We start from the raw sequence: 24,381 nt of genomic DNA, 5'->3' as shown, positions 1-24,381 counted from the left end.
CAGATGTTTAATGCTCGAGAAGGTACAACACTGAAGCCTGCATTCTCCAAACATTATCTGCGCGAATACCCAAAGAAGCTATACACTTTTTGGGGTTCATGTAATTTTACATCAAAGTTTGGTTTATTTCAAAAGAGTTGAGTCCTTCTCAATAGAGACAGGGACTTATTTTCAAAATGCGACTTCAGATACTAAAATAAAATATAAAAAGCCGCGGACACAACTCCTGAGAATAACCATATTGACTGTAATTTCCGAGCCCAGCACTCAGTGCGGCCCAGGGCTTTACCAAATACAGTCCCCAGCCCAGCCACCCCCAACCAAAAAATAAAACTTGGTGCCCAGTAACCCAAAACCACAAACCAGGAGCTGGGTCTGACCAGGGAGGGCTGGTTGGGTCTCAGCTGGGGTGAGGGAGGGGTGAAGGTGGTTGGCGGGGGGGATGTCAGTCACCAGGGTCTGTCTCAGCAGGTGAACTCTCGTTGTTGTACAAGCCTCATTTCCCCGGGTAAATCATCGAGAAGAGCCGTGCCGGGAACACACTAGGAAGATGCACCAGGAATCGGATCAAAATACTCACAAGGTGGGGGGAAATCATCCTCCCCTCAGTCTCCAGATCTCACTCACCCAGAGCGCCCAGCACAAATTCTCCAGGACAACAGCTGACACTCAGACGTATCCACAAAAACCAGGGGTGAGCCCCAAGCTGCGGACATTTACTTTTTTCTCTCTCCATCCCGTTGACCACCCTGCCATTGCGAACCCGCCCTCTCAGCAGGAGCCGCGGACGTTTAGAAACTTGGCCACCATTCTCAAAGTAAAAGATGGGTGCTCCTCCTGGGATCGAGACCAATGCAGGAATGGCACTGCTGATTGTTCCGTGACCCTTTTGACACCCGCCTACAACCCATCCGCAAGTCGTGACCCCAACTTTGAAAAATTCTGCAATAGGCGATAAATGAGATCTAATTTATAAAAGAAAGGGAGATTCTGTTAAAGTGCTTTTTAAGTTTATTAACTTGCTTGGTTTTCATGTCAAAGGTACCTTCCATCTTGTTCACACATATGCTTAGAAGAATATTTTGATGTACTAGTGGGCATGAGTGACATCTTGCTGCTCCTTGTTCAAGGAAGGATGTTGGGAGTCTCAAGTAAAGGAATGATGATTATGGTTGGGTGGACCGACAGTGATGAGATGCCACTTGATACTTCCATCAAAGTTCACATATCAGATTGGTAGATATGGTGGAAAAATGACAGCAGAGGTTTGCACAATAACGAAAGCTGGGACTCTTCTTCTCTCGGCTACAAACTCCATGTTAGAGGCAAGAAACAGGCAGTTCAGTTATTGTCTGGTGATTTCCAGGGCTGCTATCAAATGCACTTAGAGGTGGGATCCATATGAAATATGCACACACTCGTCTTACAAGGCTTCCACTATCTAGGAGAACTGGGATGACGCATTTTAGATATTGGTGTTTAATTTAACCCACTGATTCCCTGCTACACATGTAAGTTGAAAGTCAACTTTCGAATCTTATTCTCTCTCCCCCTCAGAAACTGTTGGTCCCATCCTTGTTCTTGCCTGTCCTTCATTTGCAATAATGGGGAGAACCATCAGGGTTTTAAGTATGGAGACGTTACAACTGGAGCATGATTCAATGTTTCAATAGGGGTAACTTGGTAACTATTCCTAATACACTTTTCTGTCACCTCGGAATTCAATTTCCCCAGTGCTCACTCGGTGGACTCCCTCATTCCAACTTTCATAAATTACAAATGATTTGGGATACCACAGCCTGTGTTCTCACCTTCACTCATTGCCCATTCTCCTTACTTGCATCTCCTGGCATGTCCTCCCACCTCTGCAACTTTCCTCAACTCTGTGTCTTAATGGAAACCCTCCATTCTGCAATGCTTCTTCTCATTTACTTCTCCACATCATTGGCCAATTCTTGGGCCCCCTTGGCCTCTGAAACTTGCTTCCTCGTCATCTGCCGCTTGTTGCTTTCCATTCTGGCTTCTGAAGACCTTCCTCTTTGACTGATTTTGCTCCTTCAGACTTCTCTGTTCCTTTTTCAAAGGACTGAGTAGCATGTTATAGCAATGTAGTGTAAATCAGAAACAGATTTAAAACAGAATTTCTGGCTGGCATAATGCCATGAAGGCAATGAACATAGGAACAGGAGTAGTCCTGTGGAATATCACACCCCCGCCTCTCCCCAAGGTAAAACCTACTCATGATCAATCCTTTGATCACGTGCCCTAATATCTGATTATTTGCTTCTGTGGGATAGCTGACACATGTCAGTCGTGGTTCAGTTGGTAGCACTCTCACCTCTGAGTCACAGAGTTATGGGTTTAAGTCCAACACTAGGACTTGAGCAGAACATTCATGATTGACACTTGAGTGTGTTACTGAGCGTATGCTGCACTTTCTGAGATGCCATTCTTTCAGATGAGACATGAATCAACATCCTGTCTTCCAAAGTGTATGCAAAAGATCCTGTTGCACTATTTTGAAGAAGAGCGAGGGATTGTTACTCATGGTGCCTGAGCCAATATTATTCATTAATCAACTTTTCAAAAACCGACTGTCTGGGCATTATCAATTTCTGTCTGTGTGTGCTTGCTGTGTTGCCACGTATCCTACATTATGACAATGACTACATTTCCAAAATTACTTTATTGGCTCTATAGCGCTTTGAGACCTCTGGTGGTCATGAAAGGAGATAGAGAAATGCAAATTTTTTTCATGTTGATCTTGTAAATACTGGTACAAAGTAATTATTCAGCATTTCCTTTTTAAAAAAATAAGTTTAAAATAGCCAATTACTTTTTCCCAATTAAGGTGCAATTTAATGTGACCAATCCACGTGACCAAATCCACCTACCCTGCACATCTTTGGGTTGTGGGGGTGAGACTCATGCAGACACTGGGAGAATGTCCAAACTCCACACAGTGACCCCGGGCCATGATCGAATCCGGATCCTCAGCACTGTAGGCAGCAGTGCTAACCACTGTGCCACTGTGCCGCCCTTTTAAAAAAAAAAAACATTTATTCTCCTTTTTCACATTTTCTCCCACATTTACATCCATCAACAATAAACAATAATCAGCAAGATATGTCAGTCCCCATAATAACAACGATCCCATCTACCCACCAACCCCCAAACCTCAACCCGCATGTTTACATAAACAAATGGCAAAAAGGAATCAGGGATTACCCGTAGTCACCCTTAATCTTACACAGCTCTCCCCCCCCCCCCCACCGCAGGTCTCCAGCTCCTCCTGTCCACTGCCCCTTGTAAAACCCCTCCTCCCAACCTCGGTTCCTTCCCCCCAACTTTCCACCCCGGCTAGACCACTCGGACCCTGTTCTGCCAGGCTCCGATGGCCGCAGCCCCTCCCCCCACCTCACTCCCGTTCAGTGGCCGGCTTAAACCGGCCAGATTGGAGGCCCCCACCCGGGTCCCTTTCCCACTTGCCCGGCCCTAGGAAAGCCCAAAGATCCCCTTTTAGCACACAAACCGCGCATATCCACCTACACCCCAAAGAACTCTCATTTTGAGTGAAAGTCCCATCCCTTCCCTTGTCCAAATATATACCACATTGGCTCCTTTAATCTCTACACCGCAGTGATACAAAAAAGAAGAAAATACAGTCATGAGGTTACATCGGCACATGGCCATTCCTCAATTTGTCAGTTCTGCCACAGTCCTTCTGCTTTCGCAAACTCCTCCGCTGCTTCCGCCGTTCCAAAATAAAAGTCCCTGAGCTTGTAAGTCACCCTCAGCTTCGCTGGATATACAATGCCGCACCGCACCTTGCTAATGTACAGTGCCCTCTTCACCCGGTTGAAGGCAGCCCGCCTCCTTGCCAGCTCCACCGTAAAGTCCTGGTATACACGTATACCAGCTCCAGCCCACTGCACCACCCGCTTCTGCTTGACCCAGCTCAGGACCTTCTCCTTCACCCTGTACCTATGGAAGCACAGAGTCACTGCCCTTGGCGGCTCACTCGCCTTTGGTATAGGCCTCCACGACCGATGAGCCCGATCCAGTTCATATCGGGAGGGATCCTCCCCCTCCCCCAATAATTTTGCCAGCATCGCGGCAAAGTAGTCAGTCGGCTTCGGTCCTTCAACTCCTTCGGGCAGCCCCACAATCCTCAAATTCTGTCGCCTGAATCTGTTTTCCAGGTCTTCCATTTTTCCTCGCAGATCCTTGTTAGTATCCATCACCGTCCGCATCTCTTTCCCCATCGAGGCAAGTTGATCACCGTGCTGTAATAATGTCTCCTCCACTTCCTTCAGCGCCTCCCCTTGCTCTCGCACCTCCGCCACTGCGCTCGCCACCTCCGTCCTCACCGGGGAAACCGCCTCCTCCACCAGCACACTCAAAACCTCCCTCATCTCCTTCCTCACCGTCTCCATGCATTTCGCAATCTGCACCAACTGCTTTTCAAATTCCGCAGCCATCACCTTAGTTATTTCTTCAGCCGTAAGCAGTGCGGCCTTCCCTGGTGCTCCAGCCTCCATTTTTCCTGGTGACCCCGCGGTGACCTTTCCACTCCCCGACGGACCTCCAGCTGTTTTTTTTCCCGGCCGTTTTCTTGCTCACCCTCGACATTTTTCTTTGTTCCTTTTTTCCTCCTGTGTCTCCACTGTGCCTCCTCCGTGCCTTCTCCCTTCTTCTGCCGCCTCCGCGGACCCTGGGACCGGGCTTAAAGCCCTGAAAATGCCGTTGCCGACCGGGAGCCCTCCATTGTGCGGCCGCCTCCCGCTCGCCGTCACCGGAAGCCCCACTGTGCCGCCCTTAATCAGCATTTCCTTATTTTCATTGACAACATTGGTTTTTTTAGGGTGGCCACACCGTTCCTGACCACTCTCTCATTCATAATGTTAATGTAATTTATTTTTGTTGATTCAATATTCCTTTCAAGTTTCTTTTCACACCCCCTTTTGAAGCTCTTCTATCTGTTTTGTGACCCTATGGTGTACTTTTTTTGAAGGAATTGTTTTTTCCAATTAAGGGGCAATTTAGTGTGGCCAGTCCACCTATCCTGCACATCTTTGGGTTGTGGGAGACACAGACACTGGGAGAATGTGTAAACTCCACACAGACAGTGGCCCGGAGCCGGGATCGAACCCGTGTTCTTGGGACCGTGAGGCAGCAGTGCTAACCACTGCCCCATCTGTCCTTCCCCTCTGGTGTTCTTTGCATCTTTCCTACTTTATGCATTTTTGTATGCTTTTTCTTTCCATTTTATATTGTCTCATACCTCTTCAATGACTACATGGCTATCAAAACTCTTGCTCCTTCGGCAAACAAATTGGTTTTGTATCGCCAACTCTTTTTTTGAACACCCCCTGCTGATCATTTGTCATTTTATCCATTAACAGATTTGTTCAATTTATCATGAACCGTCTCTGTCACATCCCACTGTCGTCAACCAACCTTAACTAAATCTAGAATCTTAGCTGTTTCACTTTTCTTCCTTTTGAGCACTATGCTGAATGTGATTATATTATGATCACTATTAAAGAAATGTTCACACAACATTAGACTATTAAATCTAGCTCATTACTAAATCTAATATGGCTTGCACCAGTGTTGCCTCAAGGTCATTTTGTTGCAGAAACTATCGTGGACAGACTCGAGAAATTCACTATCTTTCTAACATGCTACCATTTGGAAAGTTAAAAGCCCCCCATTTAAATCACTCTACCTTCACTACGTACTTATCTCATCTCTGCATTTATACAATCATCCACTGCTCATGCATAACTATCACTACAATCTTGAAGCTTTGTATTACCTAACTGCCCCAAAAGTTGCCTCTGAATGTTATAATTTTTCTTATTTGCAAAGTAATTTCACCTGTAATCACTACTCCTCCCCTCTACCGTTTTCCCCATATTTCTGTGGACCTTGTAAACTGGTATAGTTAGTTCCCCGGTCTGACAATCCTGCAGTTGTCTGAGCCATGGCTACCATGTCATTACCGTCAAAGTTGAATTTGCATCTGCCATTTACTCAATGTGTTCCTTATACCAGGCGATCCGCGGGCGAGTGTCGAGAGGGTCACGGAGCCGTCCGTCACGACGCTCCCAATTGTGCAAATTTGCACACAGCAGCCGGCTTTTAACAATGCCGGCTGCGAGTGGCCTTCAAAATGATGGCCGCGGCCATGAAAAAGATGCGGACGCACTGCGCATGCGTGCCCGCTCATTGGTGCGCGCAGGTTTTTCCTATAAGCTTATTGAACTGACAAGACAAGAAATTTTAATTGATTGTGGGATGCAAACTCATTATGCTGGATTTTTTCAGGCTGCTGGAGATGGGCTGGGAGGCAAGGTGGCCCATTTAGGGAGGCGGGAAGGATGCACATGTGCAGGGGCAGGGTGGGGTGGTGGAGGCTAACCTGAAGTTTTCCCGCCACCAAGCTATCTTGCAAAACTCCATTGAGCTGCTTGAGCGGCCAAAGAAGGGTCTCTTCCTGACTCTGTCACTGATGAGGTGCAGCCCTGGCTGCCACTGATTGCATAGCGGGGTCACGCCAACTGCCCCCCCCCCCCCCAATGTCTTCCTGCACTGAGGAGTTCTGGCGAGTGGAGCTCCTCAGTGCAGGAAACGGGATTAAGTGCGGCCTCGGCAGGGCGTCTCCCGCTGAGGCCCTAAATTTCAACAGAGTCCTGATAGATAGAGTGGTCTTTCCCAGCACTGCGAGCTCATCTGGGACTGTTTCAATTTGCATTTATGTAGCACCTGACCTCAGGATGTTCCCAGAGTGCTTTACAACCGAGTAAGTACTTTTGAAGTGTAGTCACTACTGTAAGGTAGGAAACGCAGCAGTCAATATGTGCACACAGGCTCCCACAAACAATGACCAAATCATCTCCTTCAGTCATGTTGGTTGGGGATTAATGTTGTGTCGCAAATGGCGGCCCGCGTTAGTCGCGGAGGTCGTCTGGTGTAGGTTGCAACGGTCGACCGGTTTGGGTCCCGAAGGTTGGCCGGTTGGTAAAAATGGGTCCCCGGGAAAAAAGTTTGAAAAACACTCACTTATACTGTGTGCATTTGTATAAAGAAAGCTTACTTGGATCACACACCCTCACCTCTCCTCCTGCTCTACTATTTTACTGACACACGTCTTATTTCTCAACTTATTACTTCACAGCTTTTAGTTTTCCCTTTACTTGTTATGTAGCAGGATTTGATAGAGCTATGATAGAGCAGGATTGAGAAACCGGCCTAGAGCAGCAACATTAGATGGAGAGGCACTGGTTTTGAATCATAAATGTGGACAACAGACACTGTCAAAAAGGCTGAGTTTACATCTAGATTATAGACGGTCAAGCTAGCCAGATTTAATCTTTGTAAAATGCCATCTATTTTGTGTCTTTCTCATGATGTTTCAGAATTGATCATTTTGGGAAGCTTGTAACCGTGGCAAATTTTAAAATGGACTGACATGTGAATGGCTTTCTTCAGAGAGATCAAGTGTCCTTCCTTGGAGCTTCCAACACAGCTGGCTTGATTTTAAACTATCAGTTGATTCTGTGGTCAGGTCCAGCTGGTCAAGATGGTAGCACAGTGGTTAGCACAGTTGCTTCACAGCTCCTGGGTCCCAGGTTCGATTCCCGGCTTGGGTCACTGTCTGTGCGGAGTCTGCACATCCTCCCCGTGTGTGCATGGGTTTCCTCCGGGTGCTCCGGTTTCCTCCCACAGTCCAAAGATGTGCAGGTTAGGTGAATTGGCCATGCTAAATTGCCTCTTTGTGTCCAAAAAAAGGGTTAGGTGGGGTTACTGGATTATGGGGATAGGGTAGAGGTGTGAACTTAGGTGGGGTACTCTTTCCAGGGGCCTGTGCAGACTAGATGGGCCGAATGGCCTCCTCACTGTAAATTCTCTGATTCTATAAGACAGTGAGTCAATAGTTACGCTGGCAGCAAGATCCAGGTTCCTACTGCAATGACGGTAAGAGCACTATATTTGACCTCATTGAACCTAACTTGGGGAAGTTACCCCTCACTTCTGATCACTTATCCTGTCAGTGGGGCTGGCACTGAGCATACCTACAAGTATGGGATAAGGATAGGGGTTGGTTCAGCTGCCATGCTCGCCACCGAGGCAGGGATCACAGGTGAGAAGTAGCCCGTTGAGCAAGGTACCAACGAGTGACCGACAACCATAGATTTGTCAAAATCACACAGATAAAATTAATAGAGGAAAAGGAGGTTTAAGAAAACTAAACAAATTTGTTGAAACTTTAAGAGCTTAGGCTCTGCTCAAAGAATCTTTCCAGAGTTGTCGACATTGTTTAATTTTGTTGAGCCTGGTTGGAGATTTGCTTTTTCAGCTCCTCTTCCTTTTGTGTAAAAAATATATTTGAGACGGTGCGATTCCTACCTCCATGGTCTGTGTAATTTTTTTAGATTTATTGTCACATGTACCGAAGTACAGTGAAAAGTATTTTTCTGCGGCCAAGGGAACGTACACAGTACGTACATAGTAGACAAAAAAGAATAATCGACAGTGCACATTGACAAATGGTACGTCAACAAACAGTGATTGGTTACAGTGCGGAACAAGGGGCCAAACAAAGCAAATACATGAGCAAGAGCAGTATAGGACGTTGTGAATAGTGTTCTTACAGGGAACAGGTCAGTCCGAGGGGGGGGTCGTTGAGAGTCTAGTAACTGTGGGAAAGAAGCTGTTCCTGTGTCTGTACCTTCTGCCTTCAGACGTCTGTACTTTCTGGCTGATGGAAAGGTCTGGATAACGCTGTCTGCCTTCCTGAGGCAGCGGGAGGTGTATACAGAATCAATGTGAGGGTGGCAAGCTTGTGTGATGTGTTGGGCTGAGCTCACCACACTCTGTAGTTTCTTGCGATCTTGGGCCAAGCAGTTGCCATACCAAGCAGTGATCCTGCTGGTCAGAAGGCAAGCACCCTGCTTCTAGACACCAATGGGGAGATTGGAGGAGTAGTCTCCTTGAGTCCTCTTGCATAGTGGCAGTGTAATTGCAGAGAAGCATTGGTAGAGATCTAGTAATAGATCATCGGCCAACCTGTCTCCTAGTGGAACATTGGCGAAAGAATGGATCTGCATGAATGTCGTGTGATGCTGCAAACACTTGGCAGCAACCCACAGAGAATCATAGAATTTACAGTGCAGAAGGAGGCCGTTCAGCCCATCGAGTCTGCACCGGCCCTTGGAAAGAGCACCCTACTTAAGCCCACCCTATCGCCGTAACCCCCACCTAACCTTTTGGACACTAAGGGGCAATTTAGCATGGCCAATCCACCTAACCTGCACATCTTTGGACTGTGGGAGGAAACTGGTTTCTGAAAAGGTTTCTGCTATGATGTTATAATGTGTACAAGCACTCCGTTTCAAATATTGTGCTTTTTGTTAGATTGAATACGAAAGGAAGAAGAAGGAAGATGGAAAACGTGCCCGTGCAGATCGGCAACAAGTGCTGGATATGCTGTTTTCAGCCTTTGAGAAACATCAGTACTACAACATTAAGGATCTGGTGGACATCACCAAGCAGCCAGTTGTAAGTAAAAGGGAATGACATGCAATTCAAAGTCCACCGGTGCCATCTGCTGGTTTAAAGCTCATGGCTACTTTGAAGCTTCTTCAGGTGATGTAAATATAAATAAGTTGAGCTTTGATGTAAAATGCCACATGCTGTACAGTATTTTAATGATCTTAACCTGAAAATTGCGTTTTCATTTGTGAGAATCTCCTGGGCTGTTGAGAGTGCAAATTGCAAATTTCAAAGCCCCATGATTTGGAATGTCCTCAGATTTACCGTTTAAGCATCTGGGAGTCCACAGCATGCCTTTTCATGTTTTCTTGGAGAGGCACACGACATTGTTATGTCGTGCTTGCTGTCGGAGCCTGAACGATCTTACAATCATATTTCCTAACCAGCATGAATACTAACAATGAGTTGAAGCTACCAAGTGAGGTGTTGGATTTTGTACAAGCACATGAAGCCAGCACTCGTCAGTCACTCTGTTGCCTGAGCTCACAGCACAAACACTGAGACAACTGACAAACTGACCACTCCCCCCATTAATCTGTTTGAAGAAATACATACTAAATGGTTTAATTTAAATTTGGTGGGTGTTGGGGGTGTGCAGAAATCAAATTAAATGACAAATACTAATGAACTGACTTTGTCACCCAAGATAAGGTTTTTAATTTACTTTCTAAAACATTCCAGCTCATTCCCTCAATGTCCAGATTTCAATTTCCAGAAACATAGGAGCAGGATGAGGCCATTCGGCCCTTTGAGCCTGCTCTGCCATTCATTATGATCGTGGCTGACCATCCAACTCCATAGCCTGATCCTGCCTTCCCCAGATCCTTTGACCCCCTTTGCCCCAAAGTTATATCTAACTGCTTCTTGAAAACATACAATGTTTTGGCCTCAACTACTTTCTGTGGTAACGAATTTCACAGGCTCACCACTCTCTGGGTGAAGACATTTCTCATCTCTGACCTAAATGGGCTACCCCGCATCCTCAGACTGTGCCTCCTAGTTCTGGACACCCCCACCATCGGGAACATCCTCCCTGCACCTACCCTGTCTAGTCCTGTTAGAATTTTATAGGTTTCTATGAAATTTCCCCCTCATTCTTCTGAACTTCAGCGAATACAATCCTAACCGACTCCATCTCTCTTCATACGTCAGTCCTCCTTTCCCAGGAATCAGTCTAGTAAACCTTCTCTGTACTCTCTCTGGAGCAAGAACATCCTTTCTCTGATAAGGAGACTAAAACTGTACACAATATTCCAGGTGTTGCCTCACCAAGACCCTGTATAATTGCAGCAAGACATCCCGCTCCTGTACTTGAATCCTCTCGCTTTGAAGGCCAACATATCATTTGCCTTCTTTACCGCTAGCTGTACCTGCATGCTGACCTTCAACGATGGGGACAGCCAGGTCATGTTGCACATTCCTCTCCTAATTTATGGCCATTCAGATAATCTGCCTTCCTGTTTTTGCTACCAGAAATGGATAACCTCGCATTTATCCAAATTATACTGTATCTGCCATTCATTTGCCCACTCGCTCAACTTGTCCAAATCACACTGAAGGGTCTCTGCATCCTCCTCACAGCTCACCTTCCCACCCAACTATGTGTCATCTGAAGATTTGGAGGTATTACATTTTGTTCCTTCATCCAAATCATTAATTATATATTGTGAATAGCTGGGGTCCTAGCACAGATCCCTGCAGTACCCCACTAGTCACTGCCTGCCATTTGAGAAAAAGACATGTTAATTCCAACTCTTTGATTCCTGCCTACCAACCAGTTTTCTATCCTTCTCAATGCACTACCCCTAATCCCATGCGCTTTAATTTTACATGCTAATCTCTTCTGTGGGACTTTGTCGAAAGCCTTCTGAAAGTCCAAACAAACCACATCCATAAAACCACAAGATATAGGAGCAGAATTAGGCCATTCGGCCCATCGAGTCTGCTCTGCCTTTCAATCATGGCTGATATTTTTCCCATCCCCATTCTCCTGCCGTCTCCCCATAACCCCTGATCCCCGTATTGATCAAGAACCTGGGTGGGATTGTCCATCCCGCCAGCCCCATTTTCTGGTGCAGCACGCCGACAGCGGGATTCTCTATTCCCACTGCCGGCCAATGGGGTTTTCCAGTTTGACCACCCCACGCCATCAGGAAACCCGCTGGCATGGGTGCGTTTCCAGCAAAGCGGAGGATCCCGCAGCTTATCTGTCTTATTTTTGAAAAATATTTTATTCCAAACACAATACCAACAATACCACATTCCAACAAAATAGAGTTAACAGTTTGTACATTTTCCCCTTTTAGTCCCGTCCCCCCACCGGCGGTGAACAGCTCCTCAAATATCGTCAAGAATGGCCTCCACTGAACCACAAAGCCCTCTTTCGACCCCCTTAACACAAACTTAATCTTCCCTAATCAGAGAAACTTGTACAGATTCCCCAGCCAAACCGTATTCACTGCTCAAAATTAGTGCATCAGGTTCTGGAGCGTCAACCACCCTCTCTGCCTTTGTAGCAAGGCCCTTGTCACCTTCCCTGCCCACACAAATTCTGAGTCCACCTTAGGAAGGAAAATCAGGAGGGGACTGAAAGACAAACAGGAACCTTGGCAGCACATTCATCTCTACCACCTGCATGCTCCTGGCCAACGACCTTTAAAGTGTCCCCCCCCCCCCCCCCCCCCAAACCTCTTCCACTAACCCTGTCAGTTTCCAACTATGCACTGTGGTCCACTCATGCATTACTTGGATCCCCAGATACCTAACCGCTCCTTTGCTACCTTAAATGGTTGCGCCCCCATGTTAGCCCTCCTGCCCCGCCATGTTCACCAGGATTACCTCACTCTTCCCTACGTTCAACTTATAGCTGGAAAACACCCCGAATCTCTGCATCAAGCCCATAATTTTGCCCATACTTTCCAACAGAACCGACACAAACAACAGGTCATCCTCGCCACTCAGCTGACATCCAAAGGATCATCGCCAGGGGTTCTATAGCCACACAAATAACAACGGCAAGAGCGGGCACCTCCTGCCTCACCCCCTATGCAACCCAAAATACACGACCTCATCTTGTTCATTCGAACACTAGCCATGGGGGATGCATACAACAATCAAAACCACGCCACTAACTTCAGTCCTAACCCAAATCATCCCAAAACTTCAAGCTGGCACCTCCGCTCTACCCAGTCGAATGCCTTCTCTGTGTCCATGGACACAATCACCTTTGGTTCCTGTCCCCTTGACGGAGTCATAATTACATTCAGCAACCTCCTAATGCTACTGGAGAGCTGCCTCCCCCTCAGAAAACACATTTGGTCCTCAGAAACCACCTCCAGGTCGCACCCCTCCAACCTACAAGTCAAGCCAGGACATTCACAACTGTTTAGCAGCGAAATGGGCCGGTGGGACCCACACTCGAGTGGGTCCTTTCCGTTTTTTGGGATGAACTAAATCAACGCCTGCGCTAACGTAGCCGGCAACTTCCCCTTTTCCACAGTGTCACTGAACATACCCATCAGGTGGGTGGTCAACTCCGTCGCACACTGCTTGAAAAACTCCACTGCCCCTGGGGCCTTCCCCGACTGCATCCTACTAATGCACTCCATCACTTCCGTTAACTCCAATGGCTCCTCCAATACATGCCTCTTCCTGTCCCCCTCTGGGAACTCCAACCCATCCAGAAACCGCCCCATATCCTCTGCCTCCCCCACCGGCTCAGCCCTATACAGCCACTCGTAGAAAGCCTTAAACACCTCATTTATCCTCTCCGGCTGCGACACGATCTCCCCCTTCTCCGCCTTCACCTGCAAAATTTCCCTGAATGCTGCAACAGTTGGGCCAACATACGACTGGCCTTCTCCCCATACTCATCCTGGACACCCCTCGCCCTGCCGCCTTGCCTGTTGTCAACCAATCAAATTGCCCATGCAACCTCTTCCTCTCTTATGGGGGCCGTTGAGTATCTCCTGTCCACCTCAACTATCTCGTCCAATAATCGCCGGTGCTCTTCCTCCTCGTCCTATCCCTTTGGGCTTTGAACAAGATAATTTCTCCTCGGGCCACTGCCTTCAAGGTCTCCCAAAACGTAGCTGCTGATACCTCACCATTCTGGTTGAGCTCCACATAGTTCTTAATTGCCACTCTCAACCTCTCACAAAACTCCTTATCAGCCAAAAATCCCAAATCCAACCTCCGCACCTGTCCTGAACCAAACCTCACATCTAACCAGTGCGGCGCAGGGTCTGAGACCACAATTCCTGCATATTCCACCCCTACCGTCCTCATCAGCACCGCACGGCTCACCACGAAAACATCAATCCTAAAGTACACCTTACACACGTTCAAGAAGAAGTAGTACTCCCTTCCTCCCAGTTCCCAAACCTCCACCGATCCACCACCCCCATCCTTTCCATGATCCGTCCCAGCTCTTTCACCATCCTCGACCATCCCATTGACTTAGGGATCGACCTATCCAACCTCGGCTCCATTACAAAATTACAATCCCATGATCAACTGGTGAGAGCCCAGGTCCGGAACCGCTCCGAGTAACCACTTCACAAAGCCAACATCAGCCCAATTAGGCGCATACATGTTTACCAACACCAGCGGCATCCCCTCTAACATCCCAATCACTATCACTTACCTCCCAGGGGGTTTGAGACCAGGAAGAGATCAGCCATGATCTGATTGAATGGCGGGGCTGTAAGCACCCAGTACTGTATTCTTACTGAGGCAGTGGGAGGAAAAGACTCATTAGTGGCTTGTGGTCGGTACATATGGTGAATGAACGACCATAGAGCTACTGATGGAATACTTTCACCACAAAAACAATAGCTAGACCCACTTTGTCCAACTGTGAACACCCCTTTTCAACCTTTGTCAGCGTCCTAGATGCAAAACGGATGGGTTTTTCAGACCCATTCTCCATTAATGAGAAAGTACCGCCCCCACGTTGTAGGGCGGAGTATCACACAACAGAATAAGTTCCCTGTCTAGATCAAAATGGACTAGCAGATTAGCCGATTTCACACCTTTGAAAACCTTCTGTGCAGACTCCAACTTCCATTTGGTTTCTTTATGCAGAAGTAGATACAATGGAGCCAACACTGTTGACAGGTCTGAAAAAAACTTTCCGTTATAGCTTACTAAGCCCAAAAATGACCTGAGCCCTGACATATTCCTGGACTCCAGAGCTTCATAATCGCTCGAACATTCCCTTCCACATGAGATGAGTCTTGTGCAGTGATTCTGCAGCGTAGCTACTCCACACTTTGTGCCTTGAAAATGTGCTCCTGCTTCAGACGCAGTCCTGCTTCTGAAAACCAAACTTGATCCAGATTGCTGCGGTGCTCCTCGGTCTTCTCCGTAATTACGATGTGATCCAAGTAGATCCCCACCTGAGGAATGTCTTGTAACAGGTTGTCCATCAGCCTCCAAAAGATCGCCGGACTGGAGGATATGCCAAAAAACAAACAATTGTACCTGAGCAACCCTTTATGCATGTTGATGGTCACAAGCTGCTTTGATTCTTCCACTAGTAAGAGCTGCCCTTATGTCTGGCTCATATCCAATTTTGAAAACCTCCCGCAAGAGCTGAAAGCAAATCTTCTGCCTGAGGTAAAGGATAAACAATCAACTTGGAAAACTGGTTAATAGTGAGTCTGTAGTGCATCGCACCATCATTTTAAAGGGCAGGAATGATTGGAGATGCCCAACGAGAAAACTGAATAGGCTCAATGATTCCAAGCCTTGCAGCCATTCCAAATCCTCCACTTTCCTTCTTATGGCATAGGGCACTGTCATAGGCTTTAAAAATCAAGGAGTAGCCCAAGGATCTATGTACAACTTCACAGTACTACCATGCAATGTACCCATTTCATCCTTGAACACGTCTGGATACTTCTTGACAACATCCTCGGTCACCGTCGTATGTTTGATCGCGTCCCAGTTCAAAGGAATTTTACTGAGCCAGTCACGCCCTTGCAACTTGGCCCCTTCCCTTTGTCTGCAAGAAAGTGTGCTGTTGCTTCTTGACTATTATATGCAATATGGACTTCCAATGCCCTGAGCAAAGGCATATACTCTCTCGGTGTACGTCCAAAGATTAATCCCTTCCGAAGTACAGGCGGGCACTCGGTTAGAATCCCATGTCGACTTATAGATCTCTTCACTAATTATACACGCGGGGGCACGTGTGTCGAACTCCATCTTGACCTGCTTACCACTGTGGTAAAGATAGTCTCTGCTCGTATCTCATGCACATTAAACATGTAAGTATGCTCATCTGTCTGCTCTGAGCTTTCCATGAGGTGCATAGCTGCTTGAGGCTTCCTCGTGCTATTTCTTGTTCAGCCTTCGTCTTGCCTTTCGCACCCCTGCATTTCTTCAATAATTCTGGGCGGCACGATAGCACAGTGGGTAGTACTGTTTCATCACAGCTCCAGGGTCCCAGGTTCGATTCCCAGTTTGGGTCATTGTCTGTGTGGCGTCTGCACATTCTCCTCTTGTCTGCGTGGGTTGCCTCCGGGTGCTCCGGTTTCCTCCCACAAGTCCCGAAAGAGGTGCTGTTAGGTGAATTGGATATTCTGAATTCTCCCTCTGTGTACCCGAACAGGCGCCGGAATGTGGCGACTAAGGGATTTTCTCAGTAACTTCATTGCAGTGTTAATGTAAGCCTACTTGTGACGATAAAGATTTTATTCTTATTGCATCAGTGATAAACAGCATCCAGAAATTTGCAATGATTGGCATAGTGTGGTCCTAAAACTCTCCACTGATTTCCCCATTCTAAATTTTTTTTTCTAAATTTAGAGTACCCAATTCATTTTTTCCAATTAAGGGGCAATTTAGCGTGGCCAATCCACCTAGCCTGCACATCTTTGGGTTGTGGGAGTGAAACCCTCGCAAACAAGGGGAGAATGTGCAAACTCCACACGGACAGTGACCCAGAGCCGGGATCGAACCTGGGACCTCAACGCCGTGAGGCAGCAGGGCTAACCCACTGTGCCACCGTACTGCCCCTGATTTCCCCATTCTGCGTGCAGCTGCTTTCTGTACTTGGTGCAGCGACCCCGACTGAGGACCACCATTACCTTGCTGAATATGTCTCACATACTAACCATTTCCATACTCTGAGAAATTTCCATAGCTGTCTCAAAAGCCAGTGTGGCATCACCCAACAACTGGCGCTGAATGCTGTCCCTGTTGATGCAGCAGGCCAGCCTATTTCTAAGCATGTCTTCCAAAACTGTTCCATAATTCATGTTCTGAAAGCTAGCGTAATCCTTCCACAAAATTAACAACCAATTGACCTGCTTTTCAAAAATGGCTAGGAAAGTTGAATCTTTATCACCGAGGTCTTCGGGTTATGATGATTCTGGACCAGAGCAACAAAAACTGCAAATGAGATCTCTCCTGACTTCTGTAGCGTGACCAGAAACCTCAGTCTTCGCCCCCACATACCCGGGAGAATCAAACGCTGTTTTGCCTCATCTTCTATTACGTCTGCTGCAAAGAAATGCTGCAACCTCTCCACATATTCAGCCCAGTCTTCACTTCTCTCATCGAACTCACCAACCGCCGAAACATAGCCATGGTGCTGCTAACTTGAAATGCCGTCAAATAAACCCACCATGAAAACTAGTTGCTCACTGAATGCGAAGAACAGAGGTTGAACCAAAGAAGGAAGGATTAGGAGAGATAACATAATTGGTCACAGAGCGAGGGTCTTAAAAGGTAGAGTGGTTTCGGGAGAGCATTCCAGAGTTGGGCCTGGGCAACAGTCAGCACAAGATGCTGGAGTCAGTGGAACAGAGTTTTGAGCAGCTGGAAAGAAGGGGGAGGATAAAAGGATGAAGAGGACAAGACCATGGAAGGATTTAGCACAGTCAGGATCATTTGAGGAAGAGGGAGAAACAATGTGCAATGGTACGGGAAAAAGACAGAAAAATGGCACCAAGTCATGATGCTCATTTAGGACAGCTGGTATGGTGGGCTGAATGGCTGTGTTCCCTGGCGTAACAATTCTGTGGGACCTGGTGCCAATGTCAATATAGGATCGATATGACCCATAGTGTGGGATAGTATGTGGCTTGATCTTAATGGGCTTAATCTTTCTATGAATTCCTGTCTGTTGGGCATTTAAGGACGTAGTTATTTTGTCTGTCGGCCGTGTTGTGCCACGTTGCATCATACCAGAAAATATACTCGTACTTGGCTGTAGTACATGCACTACAGCCAACTCCTCCAATTTAATGGCACTTCAATTCCCATTTTGTCGTATTATTTACAACAACTCATTCAAATGTTTTGTGGAATTAACAATTTAAAATTATCGGGAGCAAACATGTCCTATTATTCTGTGTAATCACAGTATCATTATTATAAAGTGGCGTCCAGAGTATACTCTGAGTCCAGACTGATTTATTTTTAATGAGTACTAGTGTTTCTAGCGTTGAGTCACAGTCTAGCCTTGGAAGTATCCCTGAATTAATTTGTTACAGCATCTCATTTGCAAGTTAAAATTAAAATGCCTGTTATGTTGTGTACTGTAGTATTTGTAGTTTTGGTTTGTCCTTGAAAATATGCTGTGCCGGTCTAATTTGTTCTTCATACCTGTCCATTGTAATGTGAATCACAGCTCAGAAGGAAGCCTTCACTCTATTATACGATGCTAGCTCTCCAAATGTAGCCATTTACTCCAATCTCATTTCCCTGCCCTTTCCCATATTGTTTTATATTATTTTGTGTCAAGTACTCATCCAATTCTTTTGACATAATCTGATTCAATAGCTGCTAGTGGTGATATGTTCCATTTTCCAGTGATCCTTTGTGTGAAAAGTCCTGCAATTGTACCCTTTTCCTGGTGATTACCCTGAGTCTATCTCTCACTTGTTACTGAGCTGACAACCAGTAGAAATTATCTTTGTTTTCACACAAATCTTCCTTGGGTTTGATGACCCTGTGGATTCAGAGGGGCGGGCACAGTGGTTAGCTCTGTTGCCTTACTGCGCCAGGGACTAGAGTTTGATTCCAGTCGTGGGTGACTGTGTGAAGTTTGCACGTTCTCCACGTGTCCTCCGGGTGCTCCCGTTTCCTCCAACAGTCTAAAGATGTGCAGGTTAGGTGGATTGAATAGGCTAAAATTGCCCCTTAGTGTCCAAAGGTGTGCAAGTTAGGTGAGGTTACAGGGATAGAGTGGGGGAGTGGGCCGAGGGAAGTGGAGGGGGAGATTTAAAACCTTGGCACGCGCCAAACTGCTACAGTCTTTGAACTTCGATGAGTGGGTTCACCCCGGTGAGAGGAAGTGTGTGGTTAGCACTGTTGCTTCACACGCCAAGGTCCCTGGTTTGATTCCCGGCTTGGGTCACTGTCTATACTGAGTCTGCATGTTCTCCCCATGTTTGAGTGGGTTTCCTCTGGGTGCTCCGGTTTCCTCCCACAAGTCCCAAAAGGCATGCTGTTAGGTGAATTGGACATTCTGAATTCTCCCTCAATGTACCTGAACAGGCGTCGGAGTGTGATCATTAGGAGTTTTTCATAGTAACTTCATTGCAGTGTTAATGTAAGCCTACTTGTGACAATAATAAAGATTATTATTACGATTTGGTTGCCATCTGCGTCAAATATCCAGTGCCTTGGGGGTGGTGCGGTTGGGAGGTTTGCTAATTTTGTAAAAACGCTACATTGTAAAATACACAACTTTGGGTGCACAAGTTAATTGTTTTCTGTTTTCCTCCCTTGCCCACAGACCTATCTGAAGGAGATTTTGAGAGAGATTGGTATCTACAATGTAAAAGGGACCCACAAAAATACATGGGAGTTAAAGCCGGAGTATCGACATTACCAGAGTGAAGACAAGAGTGAATAGAGTAACAAGGCTGTAACTTACAAGGCCATGTAAATTAGTTACTGGGGGGATTTCAAGCAAATGAGACGGTCCAAGGTATTGCTTTGGCCATCGGTCATTAGGAACTGAGTGCGGCCATATTTGCTTTATTTGTCCTTTTCCAAGGCCAGAATATTTTCTATGGCAGTCTGTTTTTAAAGTTGAAGGTAAAAACATCCATAACTAGTTTAGGATTTTATTTGAAAACAAGAAAATGCTTTGTATTTTTCAAGTATTTTGATGTAGAAAGTTGATTTCAGTGGGGGCACATTTGTACTGTCAATAAAGTGTTGTGTTGAAACAATTGAGATGTGTTTTAGTGGTTGGTGCGGTTTGGTATGTAAATCTGTTGCTCATTTAATTTATCTAAGAAGGTAAAAATAACAAAAGGCCCCTTTCAGGGATTTTTCTTTTTGCTCAAGACACCCCCCTGTGGCTAATCAGGAATTAAACCAATTTGTGTTTTTAAGTTTCAGAAAATGAGTAAATGTTTTTGGTTTTGGGCACAGTTAGAGGATTCTGAGAATCCCCAATCTTTACCCCATGGGGATTTCAACACCAGAATGGCCTTTGCCTTTCTGCCTTGGACATTATGGCCTGGAAAGAGAAGTGAGAACAGATGAGCACGACTTTCTGCTACCACCTTGTTCTATAACTGACACCTTCTTTCTGAACAAACCAAGCAGAAAATGTCCTTAAGACTTCCAAGATCAAGGCATTCATAGAATCATAGAATTTACAGTGCAGAAGAAGGCCATTCAGCCAATCGAGTCTGCACCGGCCCTTGGAAAGAGTATCCTACTTAAGCCTAGACTTCCACCCTATCTAGTAACCCCACCTAATCTTTTTGGACACTAAGGGCAATTTAGCATGGCCAATCCACATCTTTGGACTGTGGGAGGAAACGAGAGCACCCGGGGGAAACCCACGCAGATACTGGGAGAACGTGCAGACTCCGCACAGACAGTGACTCAGGCCGGGAATCGAATCTGGGACCCTGGAGCTGTGAAGCCACAGTGCTAACAACTGCAACCGTGCTGCAATTGGCATCCGATCTAAAAATATGCAGGTTAAGTGGTGTTATGGAGTTACGTGGGTAGGACGGAGAAGTGGGTCTAGGTGGGTGCTCTTTCAGAGGGTCGGTGCAGACACGATGGGCCGAATGGCCTCCTGCATTGTGGGGTTTCTATGAATCTGATCATCATCAGACCTGACTCACTGAACAGCTTCAACATACACTGTTACAGATCACTCTCTGGTATGCACTCTGGTGAGGATGCAACCCTTGAAGTTTTTAATTCAAAGCTGAAATGAGGTCTTTGTAGTAACATCAGCCATACAGCCTCCTCTGATATTAACCAACAGTTCCTTGACTCAGTTGAACAGGTGCTAATCTGGCATGCTAACACGCAGTGCAGAATCGAAATGGAATGTCCTTCATCTACAATACCGCGCTCTCAACATGTGGGGGAAATGCTGAATGGGGTTCGAGGTTAACATCACTGTGATGGAGCCTAATATTGAAACCAAGCAGTCCACTCGCATTCATTACAAGTACAATCCAAGCGAGAAAACTCTGATTGCCCAAAGAACCACTCAAAGTAAAGTCCAAACTGGACTGGACAATGGTTACAAATCTGCTAGAATACTCTGATGCCCTTGGAAGCAGAATGTCAGGGATGTATGAAGAGATCAAAAAGGTAACATGTCTATGAGCAAAGAAAATGGCCCCATTGAAAACCAAGGCAGGGGAAGTAGTCATCAACTGTTGGGAAGAATGGGTGGAACATTATTTGGAATCGTAGTCTAGGCAGAAAACTGTCACCAAGGAAGTTCTTGAAAGTCTGCTTGTCATGGCAAAGCTGGATATTGAACCCCCAGGGAAGGAACTTGGCAAAGCTATTGACTCACTTGCCATGGGCAAAGCTCCAGGTGCTGATGCTGTGCCGCCTGAACCCTACAAGCACAGGAAACTTCTCTCTTCTGGAGGTAGGCAGCAATGCCGAGGATAAGCATGATGCAAAGAGAAAGGTAACTGCAGCGATTGCAACAACTGTCCATGCCTCTCCCTGCTGAGCATCATGGGAAAAGTATTTGCGCCTATTGCCGTTGTCAGGCGGCAGATCCTTGCTGAACACATCTTTTTTTTTTAATCAATTTAGAGTACCCAATTTTTTTTTCCAAATAAGGGACAAATTAGCATGACCAATCCACTTACCCGGCACATCTTTGGATTGTGGGGTGAGGCCCACGCAGTCACGGGGAGAATGTGCAAACTCCACATGGACGGTTACCCAGAGCCGGGATCGAACCCGGGTCCTCAGCGCCGTGAGGCATCAGTGCTAATCACTGCACCACCGTGACACCCCTTCCTTGCTGAACACATCTACCCCACAATTGACGAGATTTTCTCGTCCGGCAGCTGCAAGAGAAATGTTGTGAACAAAGGAGAGCACAATATATTTCCATCATCGATCTCACCGAGGCATTTGGCCATATGAATCGTAACAGCCTATTTAAATAGCTGGAGAAAATTGGCTGCCCGTCAAAGCTGCTCAATGTGATCTCTTTTCGTAACAACTTGATAGGTAAGACCAGCTCTGATGGTTCAGCTTTGCTCACCTGAGAACCAAAAGGTATGCCTAGTCTTCATCAGAGATACTTTGTACTGCCATAGTATGTCCCAGTGAACCAAGCTCCATGTTTCTTTGGTTGTTTGTGATAGAGGGAGTACATACTGTACTCAACTAGCCCACCCTTGCAAAACCCAGAACAAAATGTCTGCTATCAAATGCAATTCCATGATTGGGCAGCACTTACTGAAAAATCCAGAATGTGCTAATAGCAACACTTAATAACCAATTGAAGATAATCAGTTGAGTCCTTAATGTGGCACATTTACATTTTCTAGAAGAAACATGCATTCATATGCAGGGACCTGTCTTCTGCAAAAGAAAAAGGAATAAGTTCAAACCTTGTACCTTTGCCAAATTGTCTGGAGCTTGGGGAACCTTTGGTTCCCTGTTGCTTTCTACTTGGCAACACCTTGGCCAATCAAGAGTCACCTTGTCAACCAATCAACCCCCTTTCTCCTGCTGTATAAATGGTTGTGATCATTGAAAATCTGGCATTCTTACATTTGTCCTGATGAGTGCAACATGAAAAGCTTTGGTAACATTTTAGCAATGTTCAAAATAATTAGTTAGCTGCCATATAAGAGTTGACATATTTACAATGCGAGAGTGCTGATTCAACGAAATTACCTTAAGAGCATAAGGTGAATGATATGTGAGAGCAATGGTCAGATATTTGCTACGTTATTATCAGTAAGAAAATCTATGAAGAAGTTTGTTCACTTCAGACTTGAATAAAAGTTTTGAGTATGTTTGTATGTTCAGGGGTCTTGAATCCCACAGATCTAGGCCAATGATTCATGCACTAAGGCAGTTTTTGGATTGGCCAGATGTATATTGCAGGAATTTCTGATAAGATTGTGAATGACAGAATTCAATTTAAACATTGCCGAACGAAGATGGTAACTGAGTGTAATAAAATCAAAAATTAAAGGAGGGCATTCTGTAAAAAAAAAAAGCTCAAATTTCAAATTCTTTAAATGAATAAATAATAACCTGTACAAATTCATGTAGCTGTCTTTTGTCATCCTTCGATTTGTGGTATGACTGGACATTGTTACAGGAGGTTATATTGTTATGGGCCAGGGTTCAGAGAACTCCAAAGTATAACATGGAGTTCACCTGACCCACGACTTTTACTAGATTGTGGTATGGGCAGCACACGGCCCACTCTACAGGTGTGGTGCAGCAGAAATTTAAAAGTAATTTTTAAAGCAAAACAATGTTTATTCTATGAACTCAGTTAACCTTTTTATAAAACACAGTGAACATCTTAGCAACCATCAATTCAAATACAACCCACAAAGAATACAACTCTCCAAGTAATCCGTAAACTTTCCTTTTAACATCCATAAGACAAAAATCCTTTTTACAGAAGCACGTCAGGTTTAAATTCTCTACTGAAAGCAGTTATCACTCTGAATTCACCAATTGATCATGAGATAGTCTTTAGATTGCAGAGAGATCGAAATTACACCTTCTTTGGCTGGCTTCAGCTCCAACACTAAAACGAAACCAAAAAACACAGACACACGCAAGCTTTTCCTCAAAGCGAAACTAAAAAGCAAAACCAGAGCTCAGCTCCACCCACACTCTGACATCACTGCAGCCACTTGAGCAGACAAACATTTCTTAAAGTAACATTCCCATGACAATATGCAGTAAAATAATAAAATTACATGCTGTGAATAATACTGAAACCAGCAAATGGTATCGCAATTTACACTACTTTGCAACGATTTACACTACTATTCAACGAGAAACATTTGACACTTTATGCTATTTGTTCATTTGAATTTAAAACTCATCAATCAAAACGCCTGGGAAAGTTGTACATTTCCTTTCCTAGATAGCTATCTTAATTCCAAATTGATTTGGAGGGGTGGGGGCAGCATGGTGAAACGAGGTGCATGCTTACACCATCTGCAGCTTAGAAATCAGAAGAATCTAGTGTGAGGGATAAATGGGAGTAGGAGGATCAGGTATGAGGGGTACCAATATCCTGGGGGGGATGTTTGCTAATGCTCTTAGGGAGGGTTTAAACTAATACAGCAGGGGGATGGGATCCTGAATTGTAGCTCCAGTGTACAGGAGGTTGAGAGTAGTGAGGTCATGAGTAAGGTTTCAAGGTCACAGGAGTGTACTGGAAGGCAGGAAGGTGGTTTGAAGTGTGTCTACTTCAACGCCAGGAGCATCCGGAATAAGGTGGGTGAACTTGCAGGAATGGATGTTGCAGGTTCCGGGGTTTAGATGTTTCAGTAAGCTCAGGGAAGGTGATAAAAGAGGGGGAGGTGTGGT

The 24,381-nt window shown here is 45.8% G+C and overlaps 1 protein-coding gene across 2 annotated transcripts in view; it reads left to right on the top strand.

Annotated features, from left to right (window-relative positions):
• gtf2f2a (general transcription factor IIF, polypeptide 2a) overlaps positions 1–19,754 on the top strand; it is a 259,984-nt gene extending 240,230 nt beyond the window's left edge. For both annotated transcript variants that reach the window (XM_072514321.1, XM_072514320.1), the window contains 2 exons: positions 9,424–9,567; positions 19,313–19,754. In XM_072514321.1, coding sequence (XP_072370422.1) covers positions 9,424–9,567; positions 19,313–19,432 — 264 coding nt within the window. In that variant the 3' untranslated portion in view covers positions 19,433–19,754. The remainder of the gene's footprint in view (positions 1–9,423; positions 9,568–19,312) is intronic.
• The last annotated feature ends 4,627 nt before the right edge of the window (positions 19,755–24,381 follow it).

Source organism: Scyliorhinus torazame, chromosome 8, assembly GCF_047496885.1.
Source record: "Scyliorhinus torazame isolate Kashiwa2021f chromosome 8, sScyTor2.1, whole genome shotgun sequence".
In the NCBI taxonomy this organism is placed as follows: Eukaryota; Metazoa; Chordata; class Chondrichthyes; order Carcharhiniformes; family Scyliorhinidae; genus Scyliorhinus; species Scyliorhinus torazame.
The sequence above is the reverse complement of the archived record's forward strand: the minus strand, read 5'-3'. Positions and strand labels throughout refer to the sequence as shown.